Consider the following 25199-nt stretch of genomic DNA (forward strand, 5'->3'; position numbering starts at 1 on the left):
TTTTTATTATTTATAAAAAACACAGAGCCGAGACATCCAGTCATCACATGCACAGAAAGCACGTTCATCACTAAATGAAAGCAGGCTTGTGCACAGCTTCTGTCTGCAGACTCTCCTCTGCTTTCACATGTTTGGGATTTTGGAGGAAAGTTCTTCTAAGAAAGACAAAATACCCATAAAAAGCCCGTTTTTCTGCCAAGAAAAGGGTCAAACACACATCAGGCAGCACACAGCCAAGAAACATTCAACAAACACAGATTATAAAACATGAAAAAACATCAACTTTTGCTCGAACCGTCCCTGATGTCTGTGTTTCTCAGACTTCTTTCAGTAATGTGGAAATACTGTTCAGCCAACTCAGAGCCTGTTGTAAAAGCTAAAAAGCCTGCTTAACTAAAAAACGCCATCAAAACAAACATATTTACTAAATAAAACACATTTCAAACATGTTGAATGGAAATAATCCATGAGTTAATGTGCGGTTCACGTTTTCTAATTAACATCGCCGACTGTTTTCATGATAAATGAGTTAAACTAATCCTCCACCGTTTCCTGCCCAGGCTCTTGCAGAATAGGATGTATTTAAAACAAACAAACAAAAAAAGCAACAAACTGTGAAGCTGGAGAGTAAACGAGTTATCTGATGTGTCATCAGACTCTGCGTCGTCTCTGCTGGAACAGGAAGGATATCCAACAATGTCCGAAGGGTTTTTTAGGATTAAAACTCCCAGTTTTGGGCATCGGTCCGATACTTTTTGCATGTCCTCTTTCTCAGCATTCCTAAAAGTGTTTCGATATTCCAGAACCTGATACCAACATGACAAAAGTAAGGCAGTCACAGTTAACACACACGTATGCAAAGAGGAATTTATTACTCACGCCATCATAAAAATCTAAATCATCTCTGTGTCTTTGTCACATTATTTCCACCATACTGACTGACATACAGTACCAGTTGAAAGTTTGGACACTCTTTCCTTTTGGATTAAATGGGAAAGTGTGTCCAAACTTTTGACTGGTAGTGTATAGGTGAGATCGATCATACCTGTCTGACTTTGCAAGGCTAGCTCAGCTAGCAGCTGGAAACACTCCTGCTAACAAAGCTAGCAAGCTAAATCACAGCAATTCCAGTCGTAAAGCACTTTTCATGCATGAGAAGCACAGAGTGCTTCACACAACAACAACAGAAAGGTTTAGAAGCGGAAAAGCATAGAAAACAAACCTACTCTTCCACACACACACCTAAAGCACCTCCTGCCCATCTCTTAACTTCATCTACATGTAAGAACAGAAACCCAGACAAACGCCGTCTCCATGGCAACAGCCCTGCAGACCGAGCCCCCAGAAGAAAACGCTGGAGGTAAAATCAAATAAACTTTATAATAATGGGATCAAATAAGAGTAAAAGCATAAAAAAGTTTAGATGGAGTTTGTAAAAACAACATGAGCTTTTAAAACACAGCCATTAAAACTGAACAGAAAATGTTATAATATATATATATATATATATATATATATATATATATATATATATATATATATATATATATATATATATATGTTTATATATACATATACATATACATACATATATATACATATATATATACATATACATATATATATACATATACATATACATACATATACATATATATATACATATACATATACATACATATACATATATATATACATATACATATACATACATATACATATATATATATATATATATATATATATATATATATATATATATATATATATATATTGTTTATTAGTGATATGGATCCTTCTGGGTCTGAAATAAAGTTATAAAATAGGCTTTTTTAAATAAATAGATATGTGATTAAATAAGTAAAATGAATAAATAACAAATACAATAAGGACATCAACATCAGGATGATTGATTTCTGTCTCACAGTCAACATGGTGACAACGTGACAGCGCCTTCTATGCAGGAAATATATTAGTTTTAATAAATGGAAATATAATCCTAACGGAAAACTAGGGGTGAGATAATCGAATCAAAAAATTGAAAATCTGGATTTTTTGTTTCACAATTTTAAAATTGTTTTTTTTGTTAAAAAAATAGATTTTTTTCAATTAAATAAAATCAATCCACTATCAAATTTTTGTCATTTTTATTGTTTTTATTGATCTTTTTCCTGGTCTTCTTGGGCGTTATAGCAGCAGAATGATGGTCTGGATACTGGGTCGTTTTCTACTAATGGAAATCAAGAAAATTTATTAGCAAAAAAAAGTTTTATGATTTTTTTTTGTTTTTAATCGAGAAAATTTTCAAAGATTTGCAATTTAAATAGAATCGGCACCCATAAAATCGGAATTGAATCGGGACAAAAGCGTATCGTCACAGCTCTACTGAAAACATAACATAAATAAGTTTATTCTCTGTATGAGACGCAGCCACTCAACCAAACTCCTGGGCGAACCCCTGGACAGCGTTGTGTGGCGATAATCAGACCAGCAGAAGCAAAGTTGATGATGTTTGCTTGTCAGGTGACGTGGAGGGGTGCTGGGATGTGTCAAAGCTGCAAGAAAATCTGCAAAAATGGACTGAATTTAATACTAGCTGCAATCACAGCCAATGGACTGAAGCCTGATTCGGTTCTTAATGGTCCTGCAGATGTTTCACTTCTCCAACACATCTGGAGCAGGAAAACATTCAAACAAAATGGCCTTTTCACATTGCACCACCGCTGTAAGGCTATTTTAGCACATGTGATGCTTTTACAGACATCATACCCTGCAAACATGACCAAGAAGCTGCAGAAGTTGTCTCAGTCCATCACACAACACAACAGTCCAGGTCCTCTCACAGCAAAGCACAAACATGCAGGTGTACCTTGTAGTGAGACAGTTCCTTGTATGAATTTCCATGCAGAATAACGTTCTTCACGCAGAAACAACAGAAACACCACAAAGATGTGTATAAAAGAGCAGGAAGTCATGAACAGCAGAGTTACAGAGCAGCTGGGTCCTCAATCAGCACGCTGCTGTGACAAACGGCTGACTTAGAAATAAAACAGGTTTCCATGACAACAGGGACGTGATTCATCAATGAGAATATTAAAATATTAAAAAGAAAACAACGTAAAAAGAGCTGACTTGTTCATGTCGATGATAACCCTGAAAAGCTCAACAAAGCATTTCCAGTCAGTTTATACCCCACATTTCTTACAGCATCACCTTCATTCAGTCACTCAGGCCCGTGCACAAACCAAAAGCCCTCGTCCTCTCTGAAGTCCCGTAAGCTGCAGTTCCTCAGTGTGATAATAAAACCAGATCTGATCCATTCAGCGAAACACAAACATGCGGCTTGGTGCGGTCATTAGGGGGATGAGAAGACCCTTAAACACAAACTAGGAGCTTGTTAGTAACAGATACTTCTACTACTAAAATATCAGGTGTTACTGTATTCATTCAGCATTTCATATCAGACTAAACCACTGGATGATGAAAACTATTACTTTAAATGATCTTTTTGTTTTGTTTTGGCCTCGTGGCAGACATTTTGAGTCCTACCATGAAGAGCATGAATGAATCCAGAGAGGTTAGGTGGCAGAACGGTGGGGAGCATGGCGGCGCGACTCACCAGAGAGGGGAAAAAGGCGTGAGCCATGGTGAGTTTCTCTACCTTGTCTCGGAGGGAGAATGTCCCATGAGCGCCGGCTGGCAGGAAGCAGTTCTGTACCCTCAGCTGACCGAGGTTTGCCACGATCACCCTGGGCGACTGCGAGCTCTCAGGGATGACGATGACCGGGGCCCCGGCCTCGATGTCCAGCAGGATCCTGGATGCCCGCTGAGGATGGTCCCGCACCTGGAAGCAGAAAAAGCAGACAGAAAGGGTGAAATGGAAAGAAGAAGGAGTGATCCGGATTACTCCTAAAATTTAATGGAATCTAAGACCGAACAAGACCCGTTTTCAGAGAAATAATCATAAAAATCCACCCGGTAGACGTCGCTAACAAACAAACAGACAAGAAGATAAACGCCAGAAAAAGCATAACCTATTTCATAAGCTCCGCCACCGGAGGTATGAAATATCCACAGTTACCATCTTACAGAAACCCAAAGACCTTTTTAACTAGAAGCTCTCAGAGTGCAGACCTCCACCAAGCCAAAGGGTCACTCGCCTGAAAAAAGGACCAATCCCACACAAATACTGGTCCCTACTGTCCACCAAGAGCTAACATCACCATCTATTCCCATCATCAGGATGGATGTCGCGTCTTATTTAGAATCCTGACCATGAAAACTTACACACCAAGATGAAGGAAGATGAAGCTTTGAAAGTCTTTAGGTGTGTAAAGAAATTCCTCTAATGGAGGAAATCTGTCATGTGATCTCGTAATTTTTTTTTTCCAAAATGAGTCTCAGCGTTGAAGCTGCAAAGGCAAAATGATCCCAGACAGGGATGTTTTCGCTCTCTGGGATCGTTTGTGTCACTTGTCCTTATTCCACTTCTGAGATTTCATAAAAATTACTTTTTGAGTTATTTTGCAGTCAGACAAACCAACACAGCTGAAAACATAACATCCACCCCTGCAGAGGTAATAAGAAACCATTAATTATCTTCCAAAGCTCATTGATTGTGCCATATCTGAACAATGCATGTAAAACTTACACAAATATATGAATTAATGATCTTTCTGTTGTGTTGTGATCATAGACCGTATATGGAAGATGGACGGAGCCTCCGGTGGTTAAAAGTGAAGCCTATGAGGAAATGCATAAAACTGCAGTTCCCCCTTCATCCACTGGGGGCTTCAAAACAAAGCAAATCTCCATAGACTCCCATGTTAAAAAGACTTCACAGCAGAAATAAACATGTTTACAGCCTGGTTCAAAAATCTATTTTCAGTTTAATAGGTCAGGTTTACCTTCATGACAACTGTGGGGGGAGTGAATTTTTTTCTAACCCGCCCGTTTAAAAGTAATTTAATCTCAAAATTTGTCATATTTAGGGGCGTGTCCTTTTGATTGACAGGTACCCGATCTCCGGCTTCAAGTAAGAAGAATGTAGAATAATCATGGTTTTTAGCCGGTTAACAACGTGACTTAGCTTTAGCCCGCTTACCTCCGTTAGCTGGTTAGCTCCCGTTATCTCGGCGTTAGCTCGGTTAGCTCTTAGCTACAGAAAGCTCGGATTTCACTTAATGTCAATCATCCACCATGACGCTTACAGCCCCCCTCTCAGCTCCACCTCTTTGCCCTTATTTGGCGAGACGACACGCATGACGCTGCCAACATGGTGATGGTAGGAACCGCCCACCGAGCTTCAATTCAGCTTTTCAGAAACCTACGGGTGATGTCACGGAGGCTCCGCCCATCTTTCTATATACAGTCTATGGTTGTGATGGTTTAAAATGATGCAAGCCTCGTCAAGTAAAAGACACATTTTATCTGGTTTTCAGGAATGAATTAAATAATCTGAACTAAACAGCTCAGGCAGCACTCACAGCCTGGCCCTCCATGGCGGCCCTCTGCCTGCCCAGGACGTCCTGCAGCTGGGTGAAATGCTGGATGAAGGCGACCACTTCGGCCTGGAAGCGCTGGGTGTGGACGTACTGCACCGAGGCCATCTGGAGCGACACCCTGATGTCACATTCCCGCTCCAGGTCAGGATCCGGTCGACCAAACCTTCACAGAGATAAAAAAAAAAGTGATGATGATTTAAAACAGGGCGATTCTTCACCATTACGGTCCTGCGTTCCGTTCAGAGTGAGTTGTACTTAAAGACGTTGAATACGAGCGCATCCCCTCCTTGTGTGGTGAAGCGCTCTCGGTACAGGTCGCCGTGCGGCGTCAGGTCGCTGAGGGACAAACTTCCCAAGCTGCCGTGCACGGCCAAGTCCCCGTCTGGAATATCACATAAGAAACAGTCAGCGCCCGTTTTTTGGACAAACCTGCCTCATCGGGTAAAAGGACGGGACGGGACAGGACGGGGTATGTTAGGGCGCCTGATTGATCCAGTTCATTAATTATTCCAAATATGCCTCTTATGACCTTTTTTTTCCCAAATGAAAATATAGAATTTACAAATATAGATTAAGAAGTGAAACGTAGACATGTAGCCAACTGGGAGAAGAGTTTGATGTCTGTTTATTCAGTCTAAAACAGGTGCGTTGCAGCAGAGAAGCTTCAAACACTTGCAGGACTCTAGCCCTGCAGGACCGGAGTTGCTACATACCCACCACTGGGAGGTTGTTTCAATAAACTGGTCAAGATGAAGGATTGATCTACTTATGGCCGTTTTCCATTAGTATCAGCTTGTCTCAGCCGTCTCGGCTCGGTTTGTAGGGTTTTCCACTCGCCTTTTGTTCCCGTTTACCGGTACTTTTTTTGTAACTCCTCAGCCCAGGTTCTTTTTCTTGCTCTCCCCTTGGCAAATTTATTTTTCCAAGGGCAGCTTCTACAGATGTAATGAACCCCTTGTATTTCTGGATTCTTATTTTAATTTTCTATGTTTTGGATAATTGTTCGTATTACACAGTTTATGCTGCTGGACCGGACCGGAGAGGACAAAAGAGAGACAGAAAGAGAACAGAAAAGAAAACAAGAGAAAGAGGTAAATGCATACGCGTATATACACATACTTATGTGCATACACACACATACACACATATATATAGCCAACGCAAGCCAACTCTAGATTCATGGTCCCTGTGGAGAACAAAGCCATTGACTGTGAGGAGCACCAGAACTAGCAAGTTAAGTCAGAAAGACAGAAAGAAAGCGACCTGCCGCTAATGACTAAACTTGCTGGATGACTCAGTCACTCAGCCCAGGTTCTAAGCGAGCTGAGTCGGGTTGTGTGTGACGTCGCCAGACTGCATGCTGCTATTGGTCAGGGGCGCGGCCAATCAGAGGTCAGGGAGGGACATCACTGGAAGAGTGAGTCCAACTTGTAAGTTGTTTACATTACATGACAAGCAATGGCGCAACAAAAGTCTGTTATGTGGTCCAACACTGAGGTGGAGACACTTCTTTGCTTGGTTGCTGAGGAAAGAATACAGAAGGAACCAGATGGAGCGAGAAGGAATGAAAAAATCTATCAAGAGCTTTCCGACTCAATGTCTATGGCTAACAACAGAGTTTTCAGCAGTGTCGGGAGAAGCTGAAAAAGCTCCAAAGTGACTATCGGCAGGTCAATGACCACGATGGTCGGAGTGGATCATACAGACGAGACTGGAAGTGGTTCCAACAGATGGATACAATTTATGGTCAGTGACCGGCGAGCCATAAACCAAGTAGCAGATTGACTCTAGGTCCTGTGTTGTTATAGAGCTTGTCGTGCACAACACTGATGTCACAGCGATTTCACACAAACCCCGCCCCTTTTAGACCTGGTACTAAACTGTAATGGAAAAGAAACCGGACCAAGCAGAAACGAGTTGAGGCAAGTTAAGTTGAGACGAGCTGATACTGATGGAAAAGAGGCGTTAGATGTCCTACGTTCAAGATAGAATATCAGCAGCATCGACTTTGTACATTTTGGGTAACTTCATCCAGACTTTGCATTTCCTGAACATTTTATAAAAAGTTTTAGAAGAGTAAAAAGCAGATTAGAATAAACATTGAATTTTGACTGAAAAAAATCTGAGATTTTCTTTGTGTGTGTGTGTGTGTGTGTGTGTGTGTGTGGGTGTGTGTGTATTTGTGTGTGTGTGTGTTATTGCCGGCTTTGGTGTGAGAGGAATGTGTTTTATGGAAGCAGACTCACTCACCTATCATCTCCAGGTGAGCAGATAATTTGGAAACACTTGCTCTGGCGAGCTCGTTGATTTTCTTGTTCAGTACGAGAGACAAAGAATGGACCTGGAGACGATGTCACAGACTGGTTAAAAACTGGTTTAACTGCAGCTTGAAGCATCAGAAAACAGTATAAAACCCACTTTCAGGTCCACTCTGACGTTGACGGGCTGCGCTGCCTCCTCCTCGCTCATGTCTGCTTCATACAACGAGTGTCCCGACACGGTGTGCGGCGACACCGACACCTTCACGGCATGATTGTTGGCCGTGGAGCCGATCCCAAAGAAGTCCAGAATCACCACCCACGTCTGCAGCGTGATCAGGACATCCAGGCAGTTAAAGTCCACGTCGACGCTTCGGCCCACGCTGTTGTAGCGAGTTTTGAACTCCGGGTGGTTCTGGTCCACCAGCAGCACGTTTATATGAACCAGTGAGTCATCGAAGTCTGGCGGCGGCTGAGGAGAGGATCTTTGGCGCGTAGGGGAAGGAGGTGGCGTGCTGGGGAAGTCTGGGTCCCTCTTGGACTTGCGACTGCTGGATGAAGCGGTGCTGGGGTGCCTCTGGTAGAGCTGGAAGACGTTCTTGGCCTCCTCGATGTGAGCAGGCAGCGAGCGGGGCATGTCTGGGAACAGAGCGTTAGATGCTGATGGACAGCTTTGGGAAAGATACTCCTTTGGACTGAAGCTGGAGGGTTTGGGAGCTCCACGAGACACCATCAGGTATTTGTATTTGGACTCGGGGTTCTGCTCCAGGAGATCTTCCATCAGCAGGGCGCGCAGAGCCAGCTGCACTCCCAGCAAGTGGGGGTGATCTTTGGTAAAGTCTCCCTCCAGATCTTGGAAGCGGACACTGACTAAGCCCTGGGAGCCCTGGGTCAGGTCTGCGCTGAGCTGGACCTGCAGCTCTGCCACATGCAGGGTGACTTTCAGCTGAGTGAAGGAGGGAGAGAGAGCAGGTTTCTGAGTCTGCAGAGACAACGGAGAGGTGAGGGACGCGTGGGAGAAGCTGATGCTGGGAGGGTCCCTGGCAAACAGCCCCCCCTGGGGGTCGGGAAAGCAGTGGGGTCTGGTGGACGAAGGAGTCGGTGGAGGCGGAGTGGGCGGCTGGCTGGGCGTGACGCGCTGCTCCTCAATCAGGGACAAATTGTCCAGCGTCTGCAGGACCTGCTCGTATACGGGCTTGCACAGGAACACCTGCCACACAAAATATTTCATCATCAGCAAATAAACAAACAGTTTTGTGCCCAGAAACATCCTGGATGGAAATTTTTACATGATGCCTCGGAACCGGAAAGCTGTGATCCAGCACGCTTTTTTGTTATATTTATCTATTTAAATTCATTATTTACATATTTAATGACTGAAACACAACTTTTTATGTAGCTTTTTATTCATTCTGTTATTTTGTAGATTTTTTATTTACTTTACAACTAAGCTTTAGCTTGGTTCTGTATTGTTCTTTTGTCATTAATGTTACATGTCTGTATGTCCAACCTTGGACGAGCTGGCTTGAACCTTGAATTTCCCCTCAGGGATAAATAAAGTATCTTTGATTTGATTTAACTATTAATTTTAATTGTACTTTTACACTTGTTGCTCTTCTTACTTCATATAGTTTTTAGTTTTATTTAATCTCAGTGTTTATTTTGCAATAACGTTGTTTAAAATGGGGGAAGGGTCCACAGCTGCACCGCCTGCGTGTTACAGACTTGATGCATGCTTTCACATCCGTCCCTAAAACTAAACAGGCTAAACTGAATTAACAGTAAAATCTGTCAGTAACAGGTTAGCTGTGAATTATACCTGAACAGGGTTGACAAACTTGCCCTGAACCCTCAGCAGGCCTGTGCTCTTGTATGGCTCCTCTGCGATGAGTAGGGTCAGCGGGGCATCTTCATCAACAGGAATTTTCTCCAGGGTAAACTGGATGGTAGTGTCTTTCAGGATGTGGAAAGCTGATGAAGGGAAAAAGAAAGGAGTGATCCATGCAACAAAGAGACTGAAGGCTCAAATTATTCACTTTATTTTATGAAATAGTCTCGATAAAAGAGCTTAAGGGATGTTCTCACCTTTTCCTCGACTGAGAGATTCGAAGAAGTCATGGCGAGTGAATTGTGCTTCGTCTTGGCTGATGCTGCCGATGCGGGACGGAGACAGAGTGTCTCCGTTGTCCCGTTTGGGTGCCCGCTTCAAAACCAAATGGCTGGCGTTTAGCGAGTACAGACGTATGTCCTTCACCAACACTTGCAGCCTCTCTCCGTCCGAGTCTTGGCCATTGACAAAGTTCTGGATAGTTATGCTTCCCAGGTGACCGACCAACAGCTCAGTGTGTCCAGGTTTCCGGGGGATGGACACAACTGGTGAATCAATGCTGATATTTAGCGTCAGCTTCACCAAAAAAGTGTCTAAAGTGGATTCAGGCTCCTCCACAGGAACATCTTCCTCATCCTCGAAGGAATACGCCCAGCTTTGACTCAGAGTTCTCCTCCGCAACGGCGTCTCAAAGAGTGAGACCATACCGCTGTACTCTGCCGTTTTGGTGGCGAGGACAGTGGACACTTTGGTGGCAGCACTTTTCAACATGGAGCGGAAGTTGTCCTCCACTTCGTTGGCCGACAGGCTGAGCTCCCGCAGGAACTTAGCAGAGTGGTTGTAGTGTAGCGACGCCATCTCCAGCTGCAAGGAACATTCGCCTTGGTATTTCTCCATCAAGCGAAAATTCAAAGCATCGGTTGGAGACTCCGGCGTGTCGGAGAGGAACGTTAACCGGTCAGGACTGGAGGAGCTGTCGTCCACGCTGCCGATGCTGACCACGAACTGGCTCCGGCCTCCCTCCTGGGTCAGGTCCACGAGCTGCATGGATCCCAGGGAACCGCTGATGTCCAGCCGGCTTCCTAGGGAAACGTTAACCTTGGTGTCCGTGATGCTGGCGGTGGCGATCTTCAGTCCTTTCTTCTCAGCGCCCAGGGCAGTGCCAGTGGACACCGTCCGAAGGAGAAGCAGGTTGAGGCGGTGGATCTCCACTGTCAGCTCCTTGTTCTGGTCATAGGTGGCCTGATAAGCCCGGTCCTCTTCGTCATTGCAAGGCTGTGTAGAGTTTTGCTGCGCTGAAGCGGTCCACGTGCTTTCCTCTTTTGGGAAAGACTTCTGGAGGAACTTGAGGAGCTCCACCATGGTCTCCGGGTTGAGAATGATATCCAAGTTGTTGACCTGCATGCTGGTGACCTGGAGGGAGCTATTGAGGTTCATGCTGGGGCAGTCTGAGCTCACAAACTGGTACTCGAGCTTAATGAGGGCTTCTTGGTCTTTGAGGATGGAAGTGAACGGGGAGACGTTACCAGCGGGCAGGTCAGAGGATAACTCGGGATGGCTTCCCTGAAATTCGGGGGATCTTCCATCACAGGATCCTGGAGAAGGAGGCTGGCTTTCCCGGAGGCTGCCTGTGGGTATGTCAAAGCTGAGATGCTTATGCGAAGCAACAAGGAGGTCAAAGTCTGAGCCATATGTCTGTAAAGTGTCCACCAGGAGAAGACCGTGGACGGTCAGAGACACTTCGGCGTCATAGGGCCGCTTTACGAAATGAGCATTTGTGCCAAAGACTTTGAGAACAGATATGTAGCGGCCATCGCTCTCCACGCCGAGCTGCATGTAGTTGATGTTAAATTCGGCTAACAGAAGGCGGGATTCCACCAGGACTTCTCGAGTGTGCTGCTCCAACGTCATCACACTCTGAGTCAGGTTCTTGGCCGAGCCCTGCAGCTTCCAGGAGCTGTCCTCCCGATGAAAGATCTTATCGTGGCGGAGGGGCAGAGGATCAGGAGACATCACAAGCGGATCTTTCTCCTGGCTTTCGTCCCCTTCGCTCGCGGACGAACCGCTCAGCCTAGCCAGACAACTCCTCAAGGCGGTCATCTTCTCGAGGTTGATATGGACCTTCAGATCCGGCAGCGTTCCCGACAGAACGGCTCCGGGCAGCTGGGGGTCCGACGTGTAGCGGAGTCTCTGCTCGAGCTGCAGCAGCACGTTGAACTTTTCGACCACATGCGTCGGCCCTACTTCACTCTCCTGGAGGTGTTTCCAGTTGTCTTTAAAGCGACCGACCATGATCTGCAGGTCCTTAAAGGACAGGGAGTATTTTTCATACAGCTTTCTGCTGTAGGCCTGTGGCCCCTCTGGAGATCGGAGGCTAGGAAGTTCGGGGCTTTTCCGCTGCATTTTTAAAGGCGCGTCAAGTTCAGGTGGAGGAGACTCTGTCGGGGTGGCCAGAGGAGTCTGGTACTCATCATCGCTCATGTCGTCCCTTTCGGGTTGAGCAGCTTTCGAGTTCACTGAGCTGTCATCTTCAAAGAAAAGGATGGTTAGTCGCTTTTAGTTAGGAGTCTAAAGTTTGTCTGTGTGAGGAATAGTTGCCTGTTTTACCTTGAGAGTTGGTCAGAAGTATCCTTCCTAAATCAACCACCACCAACATGGGGTCACCTGACTGGAAGTCATCAGGAAAAACCACCTGAGGTGCACAGATGTCCAGTTTCATGGTCCAACGTTTGCTGTTTTCCTACAGAGAAACACACCGGATGCTCAAGAAGGACTCCAAAAATATTTATTCTGCGTTTAATCTGGAACCAAATGTTTTCTAGGGGGGTGGGCGAAATCTGCTACATACACATATATATGTATATATATACATATATATACATATACATACACATACATACATATACATACACATACATACATACACATACACATACATACATACACATACACATATATACATACACATACACATATATACATACACATACACACATATATATATATATATATATATATATATATATATATATATATATATATATATATATATATATATATATATATATATAAATATATGTATAAAAACAAGCTTTCTGACAAAGTTGATAGGAAGGAAATGGGGACACAGATAAGGGCTTCACACCTTCACCAGCTGCATGGAGAAGTGGTTTAATCGTTCAGAACAGATCGATTAAAATGATTAGATGGAGTTTTTCAGTTCTGTAAATTCCACAGGTTTCTCTATTCTTTATTTTTATGTTAGAGCATTTAATCATTTGGTTGAAATCAAGGTGTTGTGGGGACAAACACCAGCAACAGGCAAGTGAAAGCCAACACACTGGTCATGACGAACAGCAGCATTGTGCATCCTCCTCTCGGATCGCTCGTCTCCAAGACAATTGGTTGTTGAGGATATTTAGGAGGAATTTTGACATTTTCAACCGAGGCCGAGGCACCAAGTATGAAGAGTCAGAAAACGTGCAGCTGACTCCACTGTACAGAAGAAAAAGACACCCTGGCTCGCCATGTTTTACAAACAAGAAAGCAGCCTGGTGAAGATCTTCATCATGGTGGACCTCATGGCCGATCCAGATAAACTCAGGGTCTACTTCTTCAGCCAATAAAACCATCACTGATTGGCTGTAGAGTCGTGCAGCAGCAACCAAAGTTTTTCTAAGTTCATGTGCCACATCACAAACCCCCGAGCGCACGTCTATGTGAATGAGCATGAAACGTCACATGCAGAAAAGCTGCTTGTCACTTAGCTGGAGGGGAAACTGATTTTCTCCTCATTACGCTGCATCAGAAGACAAACAGAGAAGGAACAACGACGCCCCCCATGTGTCAAGGACAGAAGACGTCGCTGACTTTCTCTGTCCTACAAACGGCGTCACGCAGGACGGCGTCACTAGGGTTGCACCGATCCACTTTTTGGGAGTTCCGGTCCGATATCTGCCGATACCAGATGTGTTTATGTGAACATTATTATGACTATGGTTATTACTGCTGTTATAACCGAAAGATTTTGTTAGGTTGTAATAAATAAATCCTTTCTGAAGTTACCTCACCGATCTACAGATCTAACAATTTCAACACGTTTTATTTTAATTTGGCACATTTTACCTAAATACAACTATAAATATGTGGTTTGGAAACAAAGATCTGGCTTTTAGTGGAACAAAAAATGTCACATTTTAACATGCAAGGCATTTATTTCTTTTAAAACATGTCCGAAGCATGTCATCACACACATCTGCGCTGACTTGACTAGTGTGGTATCGGTACACTTTTATTAATGCCAAGTATGAGTACACACGCTTGGTATTGAGCCGATACTGATATCGGTGCATCACTAGTCGTCACGGAGACGTCGTCACAACAACCAGACTTTCTCATTTATGTGGGCTCCTCTAAGTTTAGTAAGGAAAGTGGAAAACAGCCTCATACGAGTAAATCTGACGATATTCCACATTTTACTGGCAGATTCTGTGATTCCGTCCGCATCATACGGTCCTACATTTTTATTTCACAGTAGAATTTCTCTTACGATAAACTCTCCCACGAGCAGCTGGTCGATGGTTTGTCGGATCTCTGCCTTGGTTTGCATCTTCAGCTTGTTGTACTGCCTCCTGGCAGCCTCTGCAACTCTCAACTCCAGCTCCGACTGATACCCAAAACCTGGAGGGAAAAACGTGTTTTCAGTTACCGGCCCGTATTCTCCATAAATCTGAAACCTTCCTGCCTCTACATGATCTGAAATAACCTGCAGGTGGAAACAGGTGAATGCGTGCTGCAGTGATGTCACCACATCTCTGCAGGCTTTACCATCATCCAACAGTAGGAACATTACTATTCATTTATTTCATAATTAATCGCAGTGTCAAACACCATGATTAATTATTCATGAAAATCTCCAATCAGGATTATTTCACACCACTTTGCAGGGAACAAAAGAAGTTATGCAACATCCCCATGGTGCATTGCTTCTTGCCCCATGTAAGTTGCAGAAGCGGCAGAGTGGGAAAGTATGACTGAGGAAGACATATTTCCTCCAAGGTGTCAAAGTGGAAGGCAGCTCAACATCCTGTAAAAATGTTGCAGTAAAAGGAAGAAAAAGGCAAAAGTTTGATAAAAATAAGAGGTAAATGATTAGTTTACACAACGCAGCGCTAACATTAAAAGTTTCTGTGTGAATAGTTTTACATTAGACATCAGAAAAACATGACCAGTTCAGTCTGGTCTTTTCCCATTCCACCCATGATACTGGACTCCATGGTTTTAAGTTTTCAACCAGCCTGGCTACTGGTCTGACACTTGGCAGATTACCTCAGACTGGGAATGATCCTGTTTTATTTAGAGCTAAAACCACATGGGTGGGTTTGGAAGTGGTGCACAGCACCCACCACAAGCTGCATTAAAAGCAGGAGGTGAAGCAGAGGGATGCCCCCTGCTCTGGCAGCTGGTTCCACCATTATGCAACCATAAGGAGAAGAGTCTGGACTGGTTCTGGCAGTCCCATACATGGTGGTCTAACCTCCAATGGCTGCTGCGGCGGACATGGCCAGGCAGAGGAGGTTGGTGAGGATTAAAGGGACGTGTTGGGTTTGTTCCAGGAGCTGATTTATTCTTTGTTTATTATTATTTTTTAAATCAGCCTGGATAAAAGCGAACAGCTGATCTCAGAAGACGCGCCTTAATGCAAAGTTGTTGCCTCAGAATGGAAACAGTTCTTACCTGAGGTGTGAACTCTTCCCTTGTAGAAGAATTCAGTGACTTTCTTTATGGCTTGCGGGTTGTAGATGATGTTTAACGGACTAGTGTTGACTTCCAGCCTCCTCTCAAACTTCGACCTGGCAGGGTTACGCTCATACACCATCTCAAACACTGGAGGCGTGCATCCTGGCAGGAGACAATGAAAAGATGACGCCGCTTCTGCTTTATCAGATCAACGATGAAGGTTAAACAAAATCGCTTTGTGTTTACAGGCGCTTCAACAATGTATGAGATTTAGGGTGTCCAGATTAATGCAATCAGCTTATTGTTTGTTTTTCACTTTTTAGATTTGCTTCCTGAACAGATTGTTTGTTTTCACATGGAGTTTTTAGGGTTAAATGTCACATTAAAGTTCAGAAATGATTTATTGTGGTAAATCTCAAACACCTATCATTTCTAAGGGGGTGAGAATACTTTTATATCCTCTGTGAAACGCGAAGCGATAACTCATACTCCAGTTAACACGGTGCTTCTGATCAGTAACATAGAAACAGACATAAAACCAAACAAATACACGAGTCACAACTTGTTACAGGTCTTCAGATGAACGTTTCATGACACTGAGAAACAATGAACAAGGTCTTACCAGAAGCGCTGCTGGCCTGGCTCGCTGACTGGTTCACTGCAACGACGACTTTATCCTGCAACACAAGACGGCGGTTAGAAGCAGGGAACCGAGTAACAAGTAGAGTTAGATCCTCCATCACCGCTCACCGTTTTAGGAGACACCAGAACTGGGAAGATGGTCCCCTGAGTGGTCAAATCCCTCAGGAACAAGCTGCCCAGTTTAACAGACAGTAAGGAGGACTCTGAGCGAGGGAGGGACTCCACTATCACCTTCACCCCTGAGGAAGAGGAGTTACAGGAAATTCAGTTTAATCAGAACACATAAAGTCTGGTGTCACACTGCAGCCGTCTGCAGCCCCTTTTCCCAAATACCGCCAAAATACAACAATGGTGTCCATGTAGAATTTAATAAAACTAATAAATTTAAGTAAAAAATTAATTGTTTATCTTTCTTATTGAGTTTAACTCATCATAAACACCAGCCACCTCAATGCCAGGGTTTCTGACACATTCTGTATGGAGAAAAATATCGACTTGATATCATTGTGTGTGTATAAACTGTGTTAACTAATTCGTGCATAACAAAAAATTAATTTTACACAAAGTGCAAAAAAGCACAAACACCAATATTTTACACTCTAATCTTTTACCCCCGACCTCATAAATCTGATTTATGTTGTAAAAATGTTGGCAGACAAATCATTAAATATGTGTGCATGTATCTCTAGACCAGGGGTCGGCAACCCGCGGCTCTTTAGCGCCGCCCTAGTGGCTCCCTGGAGCTTTTTCAAAAATGTTTTTTTTTAAAAATGGAAAAAGATCTATATTTTTGTTTTGATCTGGTTCTGTAGGAGGACAAACATGACACAGACATTCTTAACGTTTTCCAATGCTGTAAAAATGTCTAGAATAAATATTAAAATTCATCATTTCTGTCAAGGAAGATTTGCGTCATAGCCTGCGACACACGTAGTCTATCAGCAGGGTGGGAGGAGGCAGGTGGCGTTGTAAACAAACCGGCGGCTGTGATGGGACATGGATCCCAAAGGGAAAAAGAGAAAAATAAACGGGGAGAACAGAGGATTCAACGTTTCTTGGACCGAATAATTTGCATTCATTGCCAATGCGGAAGGATTGCCTGCATGTTTGCTCTGTAGCGAGAAGTTGTCAAATAACAAAAAGAGTAATGTGGAAAGACATTTCCAGGGAAAGCATGCTACATTTGCAGCCAGTACCCAGTTGGGAGTGACACAAAAAGTGCGATTGCATTACTTCTGGAGAAATTAGAGAAGCGCAAAAGTAGATTTAAGTGGATTGCATCTCCAAACTCCACTGCTGCTGCAAGTTTTGTTGCAACCCGGGAGATAATAAAGCGTAGAAAACCGTACACAGATGGTGACTACATGAAGGAGTCAGTCATCAACATATCAGAACACGTATTTCCAGACTTCAAAAACAAAACCGAGATCATACAGAAAATCAAAGACATGCACCTCTCCGCTAAGACAGTGAAGGAAAGGACCATTAAAATGGCGGCAACATCACCGATCAGCACATCAAGGACATTAATTCAGCACAAGTTACATCTTACATGTTGAGAAGCTGACCAGTGATGTCCGACAACAGAAGTCACATTAAACGGGTAAGAACATAATCCTTCATGGACACAGACTGAGTAACAAAGTGGCTGTTTTTATAAAATGATTTCTGATTTTTGTCAGTATATATCTGGAATGACACGTGGTAATGGTGCTCAGGTCGGAGGATAGCTGCGTTGGTTGCGTGTCTAAAGAGAAGAGGATGCTGCTGCGTTTCACCCTTGCACTGACTTGCACAGAAATCAAACTGTATTAATTTGATTTATTGTTTTTTTTTTATAAATGCAGGCAGCGTTTTATTGCACTCTGTTTGTTGCCCAGGTAAGGGGTGCGTTATGCACATTCCATTTTGTTGTTTTTTTTTAATTCTCAAAATAAAAATGACATAAAAAAAAATCGGATTTCTTTATTAGATTTTTTTAATTTCATCAATGCAACGAAACATAATTCATTAATATTGTAATGAAGTTAAACATGAGACGGCATCGTACAACAGAGTAGTCACGTGGTGCGTCATTCTCTACAGGATGCGCTGCAGGGAAAATAAACATTTTATCATTAAGGCTCATTATGTATTTGTAGCCGACTTAGTCATTTTGATAGTAGGCTAATATAGCTAATATAGATACATAAAGCATGTGTTGCCTTCATGATAAGGCTTATATTAGGCTTTTATTTTTTTGCGGCTCCGGACATATTTGTTTTTTGTTTTTTTGGTCCAATATGGCTCTTTCAACATTTTGGGTTGCCGACCCCTGCTCTATACACACAAAGTTTACCACCAAACTGGTGCAAAACCGCTCATGCACCAGTTTAAAAGTGGTTTTGAGACTCTTTTCACACAGCTTCCTATGTGAACGTTGCGTTTAAGTGCTAGAGGAAAGCTGGGTCATCTGGGTTTTCATCAGATTTTCTTCTCTGGTTTTGTCAAATGTTTATTTTCTCTCCATAATTCTGGCTCATACCAAATGAGATCAGCACAGAGTTAAGGCCCGAACACAGAGAAATGCAGAGCCAGTAGAATTCTGTAAATATGATGTACTGGAGTTTACCTCTGTGAACTGTTTCTCTGTGGGAAGAAACTAGCTAACAGCAGCATGAAGCCAGTGCATCTCAAGCAGCATTTATCACAAAGCACGCCCATTGTCTCGGTAAAACCACCTGAGTTTTAGACTGAAAGTTGTTTCATTCAGGTCATGACAAAAACCACATCACCGCAGGACCTGGAGGCTGCTTGTGTGGCATCTTATGCTTATGCTTATGAGCAAAGAAAATCTCTGCCAGAAACGATGTAAAAACACAGCGGAAAAATCAAATCTGTGCTTTTAAGGGATGTCTCCATGTTACATAACTGTACTGGGACACCCTTTTTCCCCGTATCCTGTTTGCATTTCAGCGTACCTGAGAACTCCAACTGGATGACACCACTCTCGTGCAGCGTGTCGCCCCTCCTGTCCTGTTGGAAAAGTGTGACTCCGCCTTTCTCCAGTAAGAACTCCAGCCGGGCGAACATGTGATCTCGCCTGGTGAACGTGTTCAGAGTGTGAGAGTCCTCCAAAGGGTCAAACAAGTCTTCTGTCTCAGCTGGAGGAGCATTAAACAGAAAAGATGAGCGTTCAGGATTGCTGCATTTCATCAGTAGGTATCTAGTTTGTGAGATGAAACTTATTAAAGCAGAAACTTTCACTGAAGATCATATTAAATCAGTTCCATCTCTGGAACCAGACGAAAGTGTGTGACTGACCTAGAATATCCCAGGAGGATGGACTCGGCAAAAGCTCTTCAGGTCTGTCCAGGTCCTGGGAGTCTCTATACCAGCCCCCCCAACCTGGAAACCAGGACTGCAGGTACTGAATCATCCCTGAGCTGCCACTCTTTGGAATGGAAGAAGTGGGCAGAGGAGACTGGGGGTCACCGGTTGGCTCTCGCACCTTCTGGAAAAGGAAAGAAAAGAGAAGATGAAGAAAGTCAGGGATGGATGGATGGATGGATGCGTGGATGAATGGTTGGACACATGGATGGATGGGCGAATGGATGGATGGATGGGCGAATGGACGGATAGATGGACGGATTGACGGATGGACAGATTGACGGATGGATGGACGGATTGACGGATGGATGGACAGATTGACGGATGGATGGACGGATGGACGCGTGGATGAATGGTTGGACGCATGGATGGATGGATGGGCGAATGGATGGATGGATGGACGGATGGATGGATGGACGGATGGATGGATGGACGGATTGACGGATGGATGGACAGATTGACGGATGGATGGACGGATGGATGGACGGATGGATGGACGCGTGGATGAATGGTTGGACGCATGGATGGATGGATGGACGGATGGATGGATGGACGGATGGATGGATGGACGGATTGACGGATGGATGGACAGATTGACGGACGGATTGACGGATGGATGGACAGATTGACGGATGGATGGACGGATGGATGGACGGATGGACGCGTGGATGAATGGTTGGACGCATGGATGGATGGATGGGCGAATGGATGGATGGATGGAAGGATGGATGGATGGACGGATTGACGGATGGATGGACAGATTGACGGATGGATGGACGGATGGACGCGTGGATGGATGGATGGGCGAATGGATGGATGGATGGGCGAATGGATGGATGGATGGGCGAATGGATGGATGGATGGGCGAATGGATGGATGGACGGATTGACGGATGGATGGACGGATTGATGAACCGATGCTTTAGGCTTTAAGCAGTGAGGGGTGTAATGAGAAAAAAAAGTGAAATCATTTGCAGATGAGACACATCCGAACAAGGAAAACCATTAAAAGCGGAAATTATTGAAACATCTGAAAACTCTCCACCTGGTTTGTGAGATAATTGTAAAAGAAAAATGCAAAGCCTACATTTATTATGTAATTATAAAATAAACTTGGGATTTTTCCATGGCTGTCAACATTAAACTGTTAATGCAGAGATAAATGTGTCACCTTCATTTTAACCCATTCATGCATAAACAACACAGTTAGTACATGTGTCCCATTAAAGTCTGAATTTAGCATCATATTGACAAGAGTCTCAGATTTTGGGCAGGTATGTGCCTTTTCTCAGCAGTTACCACATTTCCACCAAGTCGTACATGGAAGGTTGCTGCAGGATGATACATCTGATCTATCACACCATTAACCACTCAGTCGTCGAGTGGGGAAAAGGGTCGCGAACACCAACATATGTTGTTGTGGGGGGGCGTAGCCCAAAACATTTGAGAACCACTGCTCCAAAGCATCAGCCAACATACCTCTGCCATCTCCTCCTGCTTACGAAACCAGTCATGGACAATTTCTCTGAGACTGTGCAGCTCTTCTAGCGTCTGCTCCTCTTCCACTCGTTCCAGCTCGATCTACATAGCATATGGGTACATTTGTGGTATTAAAAGAACATCCTTGAACCATAACCATGTTATGAGCTCATTTGTGACACGACAGAGTCAAATATTGAGGCAAGTTGTGACCTTTTGTCCAGAAAATACTCTGCAAACACTCTTCCTACCACAACATATTTACTGAAATGCTCATTTATAAGCGAGCTGCAGTGTGGTACCTCCTCATGTGGACTCAGCAGAACTCCTTTCAGCTTGGAGAAGTAGAGGCTGGTGTAGGTCTGTGCATCTCTGGCCCGCTGCAAAGCAAAGTTCCAGCTGCCTCGACGCCGCTGCTCCCTTATCTCGCTCAGGTTCGCCTGAATGGCGAACATCCACCACTCCCGGCAGCTGAAGGGGAAAACAATGCAGCAGGATCGAGCCGGATTTAAAAGTCGGAATGAAACATGCAGAAGCAGTAAAATCCTGATGTGGGAACTTTTGTTAGCTTAAGATAAGACTGATGATGAGTTTGTTTGTCCCTCGGCCTGACACAGTAACAAATTTTACCTCGCGATTAATTGTCTCAGAAATTATTGCGATATACGATACGATAATATTGCGCTAAGCGATTATTGTTGACATTTTGAGACCATTTTCAACAAAAATGACAATAATGCCATAATACTGCAAGTACATCATTTTAAAGATCAACATGCTTAAATTTCTAAAAGATCATTTAGCTGGATGTGCAGACTAGTTTATGCTCATCTAGTCCTCAGTCTGCTAAAACAGATCAGAATTTCTCTTGCGGTTTTGGCAATGTGGTTATCTGGAACATACAGTCTGTAAACACCATGTAACACAGTTACATAGTCTATGGTAAGCTCATATAAGGGGACATGTTTGGATCGGACCAGAGGTGGAATGGTAAAATGTCATTTTTCATGTCATTGTAAATTTGCAGAATTGCTGTTTGTAACGTATGTTAATCCAGGCAATTCATACTACTGTGAAATGTTTGCAACGTTTTTCAAATTGTTGCATTTTTAACAATATTAAAGCACAGCATCTATTTACCAACCATGCTGTCTGAGTGCACACCATGTTGCACTGTCCTGTTGGTAGTTAATCTGTCGGTTAAACTCTCCAATCAGCGTGGACGGTCGGAGAAGATGGAGCTAGCCTGCTTGTTAAGGTCTTTTTTTTTTACAGTTAATGGTTGTGTTTTAAGTAAAGATGGAAGCTTGTTTCTGTGTTTAGTTAATATTGTCTTGAAACAAACACTTAAGAGAGAAATGAAAATTGTTGCATCCAGCAAACTTATTGCAAACATTTTTTCTTATTGTGCGACTTATTGCGAGAGGCCTATTTGTCCCACTTACTTCCCACAAACTGGGACTTTGGGTCTCCACATTCTGTAAAGCATCCCCCTCTCCCTGCGATCCAGTTCTTTGAGGAAAGCCATAATCTGCTGGTACTGGACCTGAAAAAAACGAGGAACATGCAAACCGGAGAGAGAAACTTAGTAAATTCTGCTCTTTATGTGGTGATGGACAAACTTTCTTTGTGACTTGTGAAAGCTCGTGGTGGTTGCAGCTCAACACATTATCTCTCGTGTATGCAGAACATCCTTCCTCAGCTACACACACACACACACACACACACACACACACACACACACACACACACACACACACACACACACACACACACACACACAAAGCAGCAACTTTAAGTGTTAGAACATGATAGCTGATGCTATCCCAGTGTGACCTGACCTCTCTGGAAGGTTTTCCCAGTAATCAAAATCAAATCAAACTTTATTTCTTGAGCACTTTTCATGCCACGGGCAACACAAAGTGCTTTACAGGATAAAATCAAGTCATAAGGATTAAAACAAACAGTAGATAAAAAGGCATTTAAAAATAATAGACACAAGCTCTTCCCACACACTCACATACAAGGACAAAGAGCAAAGAACCCCCCCCACACCCACACCCACACACACATTCCCAGAAAAGCATAATTCCCTGAATACTGTCTCTTTAACTGAATTCTGGTTAATAAAACAACTAAAAACATTAAGTAAGTGATAAAAATTCTGACTTGGTGCTGATGTGAGGAAACAATACCTCGGGATCCATCCACACCAGGAGCCAGTCCCCCGCATGCTCATAGGGGCCGCTGCCACAGCAACCGCACAACTCCCAGGCAGCAAAGGGGCCACCCGCAGCCGTGAAGCTGCAGTGGTGGACCCTACACCACCCAAACAGCAGCGGTCGCCATGACAACAGCCCCCAGACCAAACAGGCAGGGCCCCCCGCGTGCTGGATCCCCATAAGGAAAACACTGGAGTTAAAACCAGAAGATGAATAACCTTAAGAAGCAGTAAGAAGTAAGAGCAACAAAAACAGAAAATATACATATATACATAGGACTTCACAATAATGTATTAAAAATAAGAAATCTAATAAAACAATTTAAAAATAAATTAATTAATAAATGAAGTAAATTAAGATAAGTAAATAAAGTAAAATAAAATTCAGTTAAATGCTAAGCTAAAAAGGTGTGTCTTGAGCCTCTTCTTAAAAACATAAACAGTCTCCGCGGCCCTGAGGCTCTCTGGCAGGCTGTTCCACAGTCGAGGACCATAACAACGGAAAGAGGTCTCACCGTATGTCTTAGTTCTGACTGTAGGAAACACTAAAAGGCCAGTACCAGAGGACCTCAGGGTCATAATTAAAAAGAACGTCAGATAAATAAGAAGGCCCAAGACCATTAAGGCATTTATAAACAAGTAAAAGAATCTTAAAATCAATCCTGAAACGCACAGGAAGCCAATGCAGCGATTTTAAAACTGGTGTAATGTGCTCCCGCCCCCTGGTCCTCGTCAGAACTCGTGCCGCTGAATTCTGTAGTAATTGTAGGCTGGAAAGAGACTTTTTAGGAAGACCAGAGAGCAGGGCATTACAGTAATCTCATCTACTGGAAATAAAAGCATCAGCACCTCTGTGCTGGCAAGAGAGAGAAATGGGCGGACTCTGGCAATATCTTTTAGATGATAAAAACCTGTTTTTGTTACATTTTTTATGTGTGGAATAAAATCCAGCTCAGAGTCAAGAACAACACCCAAATTTCTCACACACTGGGAGGGATTAAAATGTTGTAATTTTGATAAAAGGATCTCTCTCTTGCCTTTAGGACCGATAATTAAAACTTCAGTTTTGTCCTGGTTGAGCTGTAAAAAGTTTGCTGCCATCCATGACTTTATATCGGAAATACAGTTTAAAAGAATATTAAGTGGCTCTAAGTCATCAGGGGACACGGCGATGTAAAGCTGTGTATCATCGGCATAGCTGTGAAAATCAACGCCGTGTCTCCTGATGACGTCCCCAAGTGGCAACATATACAGGTTAAAAAGTAACGGGCCTAAAATTGATCCTTGGGGAACCCCACATTTTATTTCATAGGTTCGTGAGGAGCATGTATCCATACTTACAAAAAATTGTTGATTCGAGTAGGAATGAAACCACTTAAGAGCAATCCCTGAGAGGCCCACCAGACTTCTGAGTCTGTTTAATAAAATCTGATGATCTACTGTATCGAATGCGGCACTAAGATCCAGTAGAACAAGAACAGAAAGTTTCTGTGAGTCCAGGCTAGATCTAAGGTCACTAACAATTTTTAAGAGGGCCGTCTCTGTACTGTGGTTAGTCCTAAAACTAGATTGATTTTTTTCTAAAATGTTGTTTTCATTCAAAAACTCGTGTAATTGAGTAAAAACAACTTTTTCTATTATTTTACTTAAAAACAGTAAGTTGGATACAGGTCGGTAATAATCAACCATGTTTGGATCTAAGCCACTCTTCTTCAGAAGGGGCCTTACCACCGCCGTTTTAAAAGCAGAAGGGAAGACACCCATCTGAAGAGAGTAGTTTACTATGTCTAAAAGCTCACACTCAAAGAAATCATAAAAAGTTTTTAAAAGCGATGTGGGAATCGGGTCTAAAAGGCAGGTTGTTGGATTTAGCTGGGAGAAAACTCGACCAAGCATCTGTGCATCAACCAGAACAAAACTCTCCAGTGTTTCCTCAGATAAAAACAATGCTTCACATCGATTAATATCAACATTATGCTGAGATAAAAGATTGGATCTAATAGCATTGATCTTACTTCTGAAGTGGTCTGCAAAGTCCTCACATGCAGCATCTGATGGCTGCATGGGGGACTTGTTACTATCTGTGTTTATTAAACTATCAATGGTTTTAAAAAGAAATTTTTGATTATTTTTGTTATCTGTGATGAGGTTTGAAAAATA

At 43.3% G+C, this 25199-nt stretch overlaps 1 protein-coding gene across 11 annotated transcripts in view; it reads right to left on the reverse strand.

Moving 5' to 3' along the window:
* Positions 1-25199, reverse strand: part of vps13d (vacuolar protein sorting 13 homolog D) — a 94395-nt gene that overhangs the window by 53022 nt on the left and 16174 nt on the right. For 6 of the 11 annotated variants that reach the window (XM_079238974.1, XM_079238983.1, XM_079238979.1 and 3 more), the window contains exons 9-25: positions 22264-22364; positions 21121-21289; positions 20819-20920; positions 19275-19464; positions 18932-19114; positions 16080-16210; positions 15952-16006; positions 15327-15491; positions 14140-14270; positions 12198-12330; positions 9848-12118; positions 9582-9733; positions 7923-8972; positions 7755-7845; positions 5760-5886; positions 5487-5667; positions 3620-3844 (exon numbers count right to left, since the gene is read on the reverse strand). In XM_079238974.1, coding sequence (XP_079095100.1) covers positions 3620-3844; positions 5487-5667; positions 5760-5886; positions 7755-7845; positions 7923-8972; positions 9582-9733; positions 9848-12118; positions 12198-12330; positions 14140-14270; positions 15327-15491; positions 15952-16006; positions 16080-16210; positions 18932-19114; positions 19275-19464; positions 20819-20920; positions 21121-21289; positions 22264-22364 — 5457 coding nt within the window. The remainder of the gene's footprint in view (positions 1-3619; positions 3845-5486; positions 5668-5759; positions 5887-7754; positions 7846-7922; positions 8973-9581; positions 9734-9847; positions 12119-12197; positions 12331-14139; positions 14271-15326; positions 15492-15951; positions 16007-16079; positions 16211-18931; positions 19115-19274; positions 19465-20818; positions 20921-21120; positions 21290-22263; positions 22365-25199) is intronic. The other 5 variants (XM_079238975.1, XM_079238982.1, XM_079238981.1 and 2 more) reach the window with 2 other exon arrangements.

This window comes from Telmatherina bonti, assembly GCF_933228915.1.
Source record: "Telmatherina bonti genome assembly, chromosome: 4".
In the NCBI taxonomy this organism is placed as follows: domain Eukaryota; kingdom Metazoa; phylum Chordata; class Actinopteri; order Atheriniformes; family Telmatherinidae; genus Telmatherina; species Telmatherina bonti.